The sequence below is a fragment of the Pteronotus mesoamericanus genome, unplaced genomic scaffold (assembly GCF_021234165.1).
Source record: "Pteronotus mesoamericanus isolate MK-2021 breed Mesoamerican mustached bat unplaced genomic scaffold, CSHL_Meso_final contig_202, whole genome shotgun sequence".
In the NCBI taxonomy this organism is placed as follows: domain Eukaryota; kingdom Metazoa; phylum Chordata; class Mammalia; order Chiroptera; family Mormoopidae; genus Pteronotus; species Pteronotus mesoamericanus.
In genome coordinates, this window is record NW_026555086.1 from 7,616,130 (window position 1) to 7,626,237 (window position 10,108).

Below are 10,108 nucleotides of genomic sequence, written 5' to 3' on the forward strand. Positions count from 1 at the left end.
CTTCAGTTCTGAAGTTGTATAATCAGGTGAAGGTGCGGTGGGTAAAGCAGAGTCCCCAGGCTGTCCCCTAGTGGGGTATCAGTTAGTAAATGCTCGGGGCCACACACTCTCTGTCACAGATTCTTCCTTTAAAACTGTGAAGCCATCATGAGTTGACAGACTGGACAAAAACAGGCTGGGCCTAACGGGCCCCCACAGTTTGCCAGTCTCTGCACTGAATGGTCAGCTCGCTTTTATCCATTTTTGTTTCTGGTGTTTTTGCCCTGAAACTTCTATTTAAACTATTTGATTTGCATATAATTAAGTCAGAACCTTAACACTTGTTTCCTATTTCTATTTCTCCATTTTACCATGCCCTCCCACAGTTTTAGAAGCAAGTCTGTATAAAAAGAAAAAGAAAAAGAGAGGAAAAAAAAGAATAACAAAAATAATGAGGAAGAATAAAGAAGTGGGAAAGCCAAAACACCTAAACAATTTAAAACAATCATGGAGTGAATCAAGAGGTACTTTAATGGAAGGGACATCTGAAAAAAACGTAAAATAAGGCTAGAAATGAGTAACAAATAAAACCTAATCTGAAATGAAACTTCCAGAAAGTTCTAGAGTGACCACACCAAGCCTGAGTATTTGTTAGTATAGGCACCCTAGGCCCCCTCTCCAGACTATTCTCCTGTCCACGCCAGAGCGCCCCTGGCGTGACTTCCTCGGAGGGAGGAGGAAGGTCACTCCATTTCCTGGCCTCTTCCCATTCTGCATAAATCCACCTTCCGCACTGCTGCCACCGACCGTCCCCTGAAGAATCAGGTCCCCGTGACAGCCCCTCCTCCCCTGCACTTCTACTCTAACCGAAGAGCACACAAAGGCAGGCCCATACTCCGGAGCACAGCAGGCGCGGTTTCTACAATCCGCTGGTAGCCCCGCATCCCATCCTCTCCCTCATCAGCGTCTCTGCCGTCAGTGAGCCTAAGACCACCTGGGACATTAATCAAAATGAAGATTGTAAGGCTCCATCCATCTTCCTCCCTAAAACCGACCCCCAGGCAGAGCCTGAGAAACTGCATTTCTCAAGTGCGCCAAGTGAAAATAAAGCAGGCTGCGGCGGGAGGCCCACACTTGGGGCACTACGCCTATGCCTTCGGAGGGGTTGCCCGCCTCTCCCTTTCTCTCACACAGGGCTTCTCCCCGACCTCCTGAGGCCCCTGTTCACCCTCCTGACCTCACTCTGGATTCAGAGGATCCGCCAGTTTCAATTTCACCACCTGGTGTATGGGCCCCAGTGCACATGCCGTCCACACACCGGTCTCAGGCTGTTTTCTCTGCCTGGAATGCCCCACGCTGCTTGCTGAGCTCCCACACACCTGCCAGGGCTGGGTTCAAACACCACCCTCCAGGCATCCCTCCCTAGGCACCAGCTCCTCTTTCCTCCAGAGCCCACCACATTTTCTTTATATGTCTGTTAGCATTTATCAAATTGGGCCTCGGATTGCCTTTGAGGGTCAGGGGGAGGGGAATGTTCACAGCTATGCCCTCAGAGTGGCCCAAATAGTTCATTAGAAAGGTTTTAAGTTGAGTTTATTCATCAAAAACCTCCTGAGATGCCACCAGACCTATATGAATCTACAGTGTGCTCTACAAAGATACATTTTAGAGATTTCAATTGTCAAACAATAGCTAGCAGGATTTGCAAACTGGCAGAAGGATCCGTTTTTGTTTTGTCTTGCCTGGTTTTTAAAAATGGAATCTGAATGTCTTTGGGCAGGGCACAAAAGGATCCACTCTGACAAAAGTCCAACGCCACCTATTCCACGGAGGGCGTCTTTGAGATCCTGACTCCTACTCAGCTACCAAAGCAGGAACTGTGTAACAGGCGACGAGGAAAATTGACAGTGCACACGTGGAGGGGCTGGTAAACCAGGGCAGGCCAAGTGAGAGCGCGAAAATCACAGAGAAACAATGAAAAAAAAATACAGTAAGAAGATCAATCGAGAAAGGAAAAGTTTATCTATCAACAGACAGGAAGAAATAATAAACTTGCAAGAGCAAGACCACTATTGAAAACACTAAGAAGAAAAGCTTTCTTCAAAGTAATAATTTTCACAGAAAAAAAAAAACAAAAAAAAAAAAAAACAAAAACAGGCTTTGTTTCATGAAGAGGTGTGTTAACCTTGAATTCTGAACATGGGTTTTGTAAAAACCAAAAAACAAACAAAAAAAAAAACCCCTCCTAGGAGGGAAAAATCATTAAATGATACTAGCATTTGTTATATAAATACCATAGGGGTTCCTTTTCAAAGCCATTATTTATCCTATACTTGAAAAATATAGCAAAAGCTGTAGTCTTAACATTTGGCAAAAGTGCTGTTCACATCACTTTGTTTACCTGCTAACTCAATGCAGAACTAGATCTGAAATTAAGAGACGCGAGTGGAGCTCTTCTTGATTGGGTGCTGCAGGCTTCAGCTGGGCCTACAGAAGAGGAAGAATGGACTGCACCCCTGCGGCCTCCTGCTAATCTCTTCCTCGGAAGGACCGGAGACCTTAACCCACAGCCCCGCAGAGTTCACAAATCCCTCTGCTTCCTGATGAAGCACAGTGGGATTAATTATAACAAATGAGTTGCATATCATCTATACACTTGGAATATTAATCTCTGTCATTTACAGCCTACTCTCAACCCCAAATGGGAACTTGCAAAAAGAGACAAGACCCAAGACGCCACGGTAAGCCCGAGCAACAGACCTAAATCCTGGAACAGTGCGCCGATCACCGTAGGATTTATGTAAGAGGCATTCAAGGCCAGGGCAGGCGGAAGCCGCGTCCTTTAGCCAAAACAACCGTTTATCTGCCCAGCCTGAAAATTACCTATTGTAATAAGCGAACCCAGCGATTCTGCCTTTTGAAAGGTGCTTGCCTTGCACTGGCAGACACCTCTAGTGCAACACTAACTAAAAGGAGAAATCCAGAGTTGAAATGATGAACCGCCCCTTGACTCGCAATATTTTGCCGTCTTCAGGCATCAAAGGAAACAGTCGTGAATCATCAGGTACAGGCAACAGGAAAGGAAGGTAGGTGTGTTGGGCCCAAAGAGGGCAAACACAGACTAAGGGGCAACAACAACAAAAGTTGTGGGGGACGGCCCCTCTCCGAACAGGAGTGCCCCCACACACCCGAAAGCCCCCAGTTCCCCACACTAGACACCGGAGCCCCGCCGGCCCTCCTCTTACTGACCCCGCTCGCCCACAGACTCAGAAAAGCCTCCCCACTTCCCTCCACGACTCCATGTAATGGAAGGGCCGGTCAATGACTCGCCGAGCCCACTCCCCTGTGGGGAACCCTGCTCTCTGGGGTCTTCGGACTTCCTCCCCGAGGTCCCCCAGAGTTCCCCACCTCTTACTCCCCCGCCACACACACACCTAACCTTCATCGACTCCCGTCCCCCGGTCCCAGACGCGCCCCCCGCATCCCAACCCCTTCCTCTAGCCCAAGCCTCGGGGCGCCCCTCCTCACGACACCCCGATCTCCTCCCCACCCACCCGCCACCCCAACACTTCACCGTCTCTTTCGGCGGGGCGCTCCCAGACCGCCCCCCCCCCCACCTCGCACTCGGTGGTCGGGCGAGAGGGGGCCTTTGCCCCAGCCACGCCCCCCGCGCGCCCCCCCCCCCATAATGGGTGACGCGGCGGCCCTCGTCCCATCCCGCTTCCCCGCGGCGGCCCGGGCAGCCTCGCTCACCCACACGAACAGGCTGTCCGAGAGCAGGTACTGGGCCACGTCGCTGGCCCCGGGGCCCCCGGCACTGGGCCGGGCGACCGCGCCTGGATCTGGCTGCACCGGGGCCGTTATGGGCTCCGACTCGCCGGGCCCCGGCCCGGCCTCGGCCTCGGGCTGGCTGAGGGCACGGTAGGCTCTGATGACGGCGCCGAGCAGCGCCAGGCCGCTGAGGCCCGTGTAGGTGCGGAGGCTGGGCCAGGGGAAGCGCTCGAGGAAGAGCAGCGGCATGGCGGCAGCGGCGGCCTCCGGCACCAAGGCCTCCCCGCGCTGCAGTCGGGCCCCTGCGGCGGCCTCGTGAACGGCGCCCACGGGCTCTGGCGTCGCTGCCGGCGCCGCCGCCGCCTCGCCGGGCAGGGCCGGGCCGCTTCTGGACGCTCGCGCCGCTCCCGCTGCTGCCCCTGCCGGCGCGGAAGAGCCTCGGCGGGCTCGGGGCGGGTCGCCGCCTCCAGCGGGGTGCAGGCGGGACGGGCGTGAGGGCGCGGCCTCCGTCCCCCGCCCCCAGCGGTCGCGCCGCCGCCTGCCCTGGGAAGGCCGCGACTGTGGGCCCTGGGTCCCAGCACCCAGCATTATCCTCCGCCGACTGTCCAGCTCGGCCAGGCCGCGGACCCAACGGACACCGGCCCGGGCCAAGGCGACGCGCGTCACTCAGCTCCGACCGCCGTGCTGACGGGCGGTGGAGCCCAGGCCGCGTGGCCTGTCCGCAGGACGCAGAGACCTGGGCCACCAGGCGTCCAGCCGTTTATTTCCTTTAACCCCACTTTAGGCAGGTCACTCCTGGGCACCCCTGTGGACCTAGCAGCTTCCCTGGCCGCAGATGGCAGATGGGAATAATAGGAAATGATAGAGGACCTAACTCCTAAACAAAGACGATTAACCCAGTCTTAAATTTGTCGCCAATAAAAAATTAAGTTTGTGCTGTTTCACGGGTAGCCTCAAGCAGTCTAAAACAAACCTGATTGTGCAGGAAATAAAAATGTGTTTCCTCCTACACCAGGTAGGAATGTAAAATGGTACTGCTACTTTGGAAAATAGTCTCAGTTCCTAAAAAAAAGTTCAACGTTAAGAGTGGCCATTTGACCTAGCAGTTAATTGTACTGCTAGGTGTATACCCGAAGAAATGAAAACACATACGTCTGCATAAAACTTGTACACACATGTTGATTGCAGCATTATTGTACTAACCAAAGGGTGGAAACGACCCTAATGTCCAAGGGATGAATCCATAAATAAAGGATACAGTAGAATCTTACTCAGCCATAAAAACTAGTGAAATACTGACACATGCTACAACCTGCACAAACCCTGAAAATTCGTTAAGGGAAAGCAGCCCAGACAAAAGGCCACATGTTGTGTGATTCCATTTATGTGCAATGTTCAGGATAGGCAAACAAATACATTTAGAGATGCCAAAAGTAAATTAATGGTTGCCTAGGGAAGGGGACATGAGGGAACTGGGCAAGCTAAGTATAGATTTCTTTTTAAAGTGATGGAAATGTTTAAAATTGTGGCGATGGTTGTACAACTTTGAATGTACTAAAAGTCACTTGCACAATTTAAAATGATGAGGTATATCTCAATATGTGAATTATAGCTCAATGAAGCCATTATAAGACATGTGCTACCAAGCAGATGTGTCACCTTGGGGATTTTACTTTTCACTGTATCCCCAAAGCCTGTAACAGTGCCTGGCCCACAGCAGATACTAGTAAGTACCATACTTTGCTGTGTATAATGCACACTTTTCCCCCACATTTTTTAGGGGAAAAGAAGGATGTGTGTCACACACACCTAGTACTAAGGATGTGCAGTATACACGGGTAGTGCTGAAGTGCAGGGGCACATGATACACAGCAAAATGCTGTGTCAAATCTTACAAACTTTCAAAAGGACTAAATTATTTTCAAGGTCTCTTTTATGCCTAATATTCTAATTCTAAACATCTGTTCATTAGAAAACAAAATAAGATCTCTCAAGGTTATTGCCATCCACTTTAGAAATTTTAGAAACACCCCACTAACGGGCCCGTGATGGAACACAACAGTTCCCCTTTTGCCAGGGACGGGGGCAAGTGGTTCCTACATACACACACTTTTTTATATGAGGCCTGTACGAATATTAGACTTCAGTTCTCTTTGGTTCTCTACCCACAGCCATTTGATTAAAATGCTGAACTTTCACCTTTACCGGTAAAATAAAGCTTTATTTTGAAAAATGATAGTCGTCGTCCAGGGAAGTACTGTTAAGTGTTCTACTTTATCTCAGCCCCTGTAATTTCTAAACCAGACTATCAGATGATCTATATTCAATCCAAGTCACAATACCGTTACAAAATACCACACCAAATTTGTCCCGCTGCCCTCAGGAACTGTGGCCCTAGGTCTGCCCTCGCTGTATGACAGACAATAGCCCACCATCCTACATTTCAAAGTGCTCTACTCTGGAATTATGTCATCACTACTTTCTAAGTTTAGAAAAGCTTTAGACAACCAGTTTCTGGAAAAACTTTGTAAATGTTTAATAGCAACTCTTTATTTTCAGTTCTGACTACGTAAGAATTATAGTCTAAATTAATGGAAAAGTTTTAGCAGCTTAAACTTTCTGAAGATTCAATGAGAGAATAGTTGAAGTTAACCCACTATATAATTCTTATTTGTATGTTTAAAGGTTCGTGTCTGCATAGTTTACTAGGATATTAGCATTTGTTCTACCAACTTTCTTTCCCCTCTCACTCCAAGAAGGTGGCCATGCCTTTGCACATCCTTCCCTAAAGGTTTTCTGCTTTGTTTTGTTTTTTGCAAGGGCACTACCTAACCTGCTAAAGTCAACCAATGTTTCTGGTTCTTTGTATTAGATCCTAGGCCATGAGAGGACCAGGGGAGGAGGCAAGGCACAGAAGGGATGAATAGTATGCCCGGGAAGGCTGGGCCAGGGAGGCCAGGCGCCAGGCTTTGAAGGGCTGGGGAGCTTGGCCAAGGGGGTACCTGTGGATCCACAATGGCTAGAGCTCTCCCCACCTCCACCTTCATTCCAGAGTCCCATTTATGCCATCTGGATTGATTCTTGTGAGCCTTGGGTAGCCCTCCCCCGCACCTCCCCCCGCCCAGTGACTGAGAACCTGACCTGCCTGCATCTCTGTAAGATGGTGGCTGATTTGGTTTAAGGGAAATAAGGAAATGTGTCATTTCAGGCAAACCAGAGTTTATGTGGGGTAAGTAAGATTTATACCTAGATATATTGTTGCTGTTTTCATTTTAAAAATATTTGAACTTTCATAGTCGTGATCCCATTTGATGTTCACCATGCTTTGAGACAGGCTGTTTTGTTAGGATTCTCAATATCCTAGCGCACGAACTTCGCTGGTCTAATCCAGTAGCCTTCGACAAACTCCCATGGAATTCTGGTTTGACCAGTGGGGCCGCAATATCCAGCAGATGAGGGGAAATAACCAACTTCTCATTTGTATGGAAAAAACTAAGCTAAAGGGTATATTTCAATGTTTAGCTTTTTCCCCCCATAATTTCGCATAGCTCTGGTGTCTGCTCTAAAATGCACTAGTAACACTTTCAGAACTTTGTAATAACTTTAGCAGGTTTTGTTCAACTTTTGTTCAGATATGAAGCCTTCAAGGCTATGGTTTTACCATACATAGTATTCTCATATTTTTGGTGAATTGTTTCTATTTACCATATTTTGCCATGTATAATTCATGCTTTTTTGCCCAAACTTTTTGGGGAAAAATAAGGATGTGCATTATACATGGGTAGTACCTGAAATACCTTGTATCTGTTGTGTTTTGTAATTATTTGTTATATAAAATTTATTATACCATAATATGCTCAAAAATAAATGCTAAAATTCCTTTATAATATAAAAAAAAGTATCTAAACATAAATAGTTGAATTAAAAAATTAAAACAACTTCCAGCCAAGATGGAGACATAGGTGTAGGTAGATATACTTTACCTCCTTGTGTAACCGAAAGGACAACAAATTTTAAAACAAAAAATAACCAGGACTGCCAGAAAATCAAACAGAATGCAAGTCCGACAACCAAGGAGCTAAAGAAGGAACCTTCATCCAGACTGGTAGGAGGGGTGGAGACGAGCAGCCGGGACAGAGAGGACATGGCAAGGCAGCAGCTGGAGGACCAGGTGGACTACGCAGCGGCTGCCAAACCGGGCAGTCCCACACCTGCAGCAGGTAAATCTGGAGGAACAGCTGGAGAGCGGGGGAGCGAAACAGACCCGCAACCCAGGGTTCCAGTGCAGCAAAAGAAAAGCCTCAAAACCGCTGGAGGTAAACACCTGTGGGGGTTGCAGCAGCAGAAGAAACTCCCAGCCTCACAGGAGTGTCTGCTGGAGAGACCAATGGGGTCCTAGGACATACGCAAACCCACCCACCCAGGAATCAGCACCAGAATGGCTCAATTTGCTTGTGGGTCGCAGGAGGAGTGACTGAAAGCCGACCAAGAGCCAAGCAAGGGGCATTGTTCCCTCTCGGACCGCTCCCTCACACAGCCTCACAGCATAGTGACCTGAATTGCCCCACCCTGGTGAATCCCTAAGGTAACCAGGGATTCGCCTCCCAAGGTAACAGGTGCGCTGAGACAAAGAAATATGGCCGAAATGAAAGAACATATCAAAGCTCCAAAAGTAGAACTAAGCGATGAACAGACAGCCAACCTATCAGATGCACAGTTCAAAACACTGGTGATCTGGATGCTCACTAAATGGGTTGAGTATGTTCGCAAAATAGAGGAAAAAGTGAAGCTATGCAAAGTGAAACAAATATACAGGGAACCAACAAACAGTAAAGGGAAGGAAACCGGGACTCAAATCAACGACTGGGATCAGAAGGAAGAGATAAACATTCAACCAGAACAGAAGGAAGAAAGAATTCAAAAAAATGAGACACTTAGGAACCTCTGGGACAACTTAACCAATCCAACATCCAAATCATAGGGGTGCCAGAAGAAGAGGAAGAGCAAGAAATTGAAAACTTACTTGAAAAAATAATGGAGAACTTCCCCAATCTGGCCAAGGAAATGGACTTCCAAGAGATCCAGGACACTCAAGAGAGTCTCAAAGCAGTTGGACCCAAGGAAGCACACACCAAGGTACATCATAATTACATTACCCAAGATTAAAGATGAGAAGAGAATCTTAAAAGCAGCAAGAGAAAAGGAGACAGTTACCTACAGAAGAGTTCCCATAAGACTATGAGCTGATTTCTCAAAAGAAACCTTGCAGGCAAGAAGGGGCTGGAAAGAAGTATTCAAAGTCATGAAAGGCAAGGACCTACATACAAGATTACTCTGTCCAGCAAAGCTCTCATTCAGAATGAAAGGGCAGATAAAGTGCTTCCCAGATAAAGTTATAGGAGTTCATCACCACCAAGCCCTTAGTATGTGAAATGTTAAAGGGACTTATCTAAAAAAAAGATGATCAAAAACTGAACTGTAAAATGAGAACAAACTCACAACTATCAACAACTGAACCTAAAAAAACCAAACAAAAACAAAAATCAAAGCAAGTAACTGAAATAGAAACAATCAAAGAAATGGAGATCAGAGGGGACAGGGAAGAGTGGGGGAAAAGGTACAGGGAATAAGCAGCGTAAATAGTAGGTTCAAAATAGGCAGGAGGATGTTAATAGTATACAAAATGGAGAAGACAACTTGTCTGTATGACCCATGGACATGAACTAAGGGGGGAGCAACAGTGCAGGGTGGAGGAGAGTAAGGGGAGAGAGAAAAGAAAAAAAATTAAAAGATTTTTTTCCTGAAAGCTTGGGCTAAGAAACGTGGGTGAGGAGTATCCACAGGAGTGCACTGTATACAGCAAAATATGGTAAGATGCTGAAATTAACTTACACAGTATTATCAATACATAAACGGTAAGCACGGTGTCAGAGAACATCATGACTTCCAGGCAAGTTTGAGGAAAAAAAAACTATAGGAGTCAATGTTCTACAGATAAGGAAACCGAGTCCCCAGTGACAACACAGTTTACACAATTGTGTGGCAAGCGCTAAATGAGTCTTCAGGTTCCATGCCCGCAGGACCCCCAGGTCGCAGGGTTCTGAATCTGCCAACACCCCGGACGCGCACCGGGGAGGAGCGCGGGGCAGCAGCGCGGGCGCCCCGGGGCTGCAGGCGCTGCCCTTGCGCCGAGCTGCCTCCCTCCGGACGGCCCGGCCACTGAAGGGTGTCTAACGGTGTGCTAAGGCTGGCAACCGCACATGAAATCAGAGTCGTCATTTTATATATTTTTTTTAATTGAAATGACAATAAAATAAAATTAAAAAGAACAGTGACCATGTTAATCAAACTTTTGCTT

General features: G+C 47.7%; 1 protein-coding gene across 1 annotated transcript in view; it reads right to left on the reverse strand.

The window, feature by feature from the left end:
• The window catches only part of AMFR (autocrine motility factor receptor), a 31,954-nt gene extending 27,778 nt beyond the window's left edge, over positions 1 to 4,176 (reverse strand). The window contains exon 1 of the mRNA XM_054570352.1: positions 3,733 to 4,176. Within this exon, the coding sequence (XP_054426327.1) occupies positions 3,733 to 3,999 (267 nt within the window). The 5' untranslated portion in view covers positions 4,000 to 4,176. The remainder of the gene's footprint in view (positions 1 to 3,732) is intronic.
• Positions 4,177 to 10,108: the final 5,932 nt, after the last annotated feature.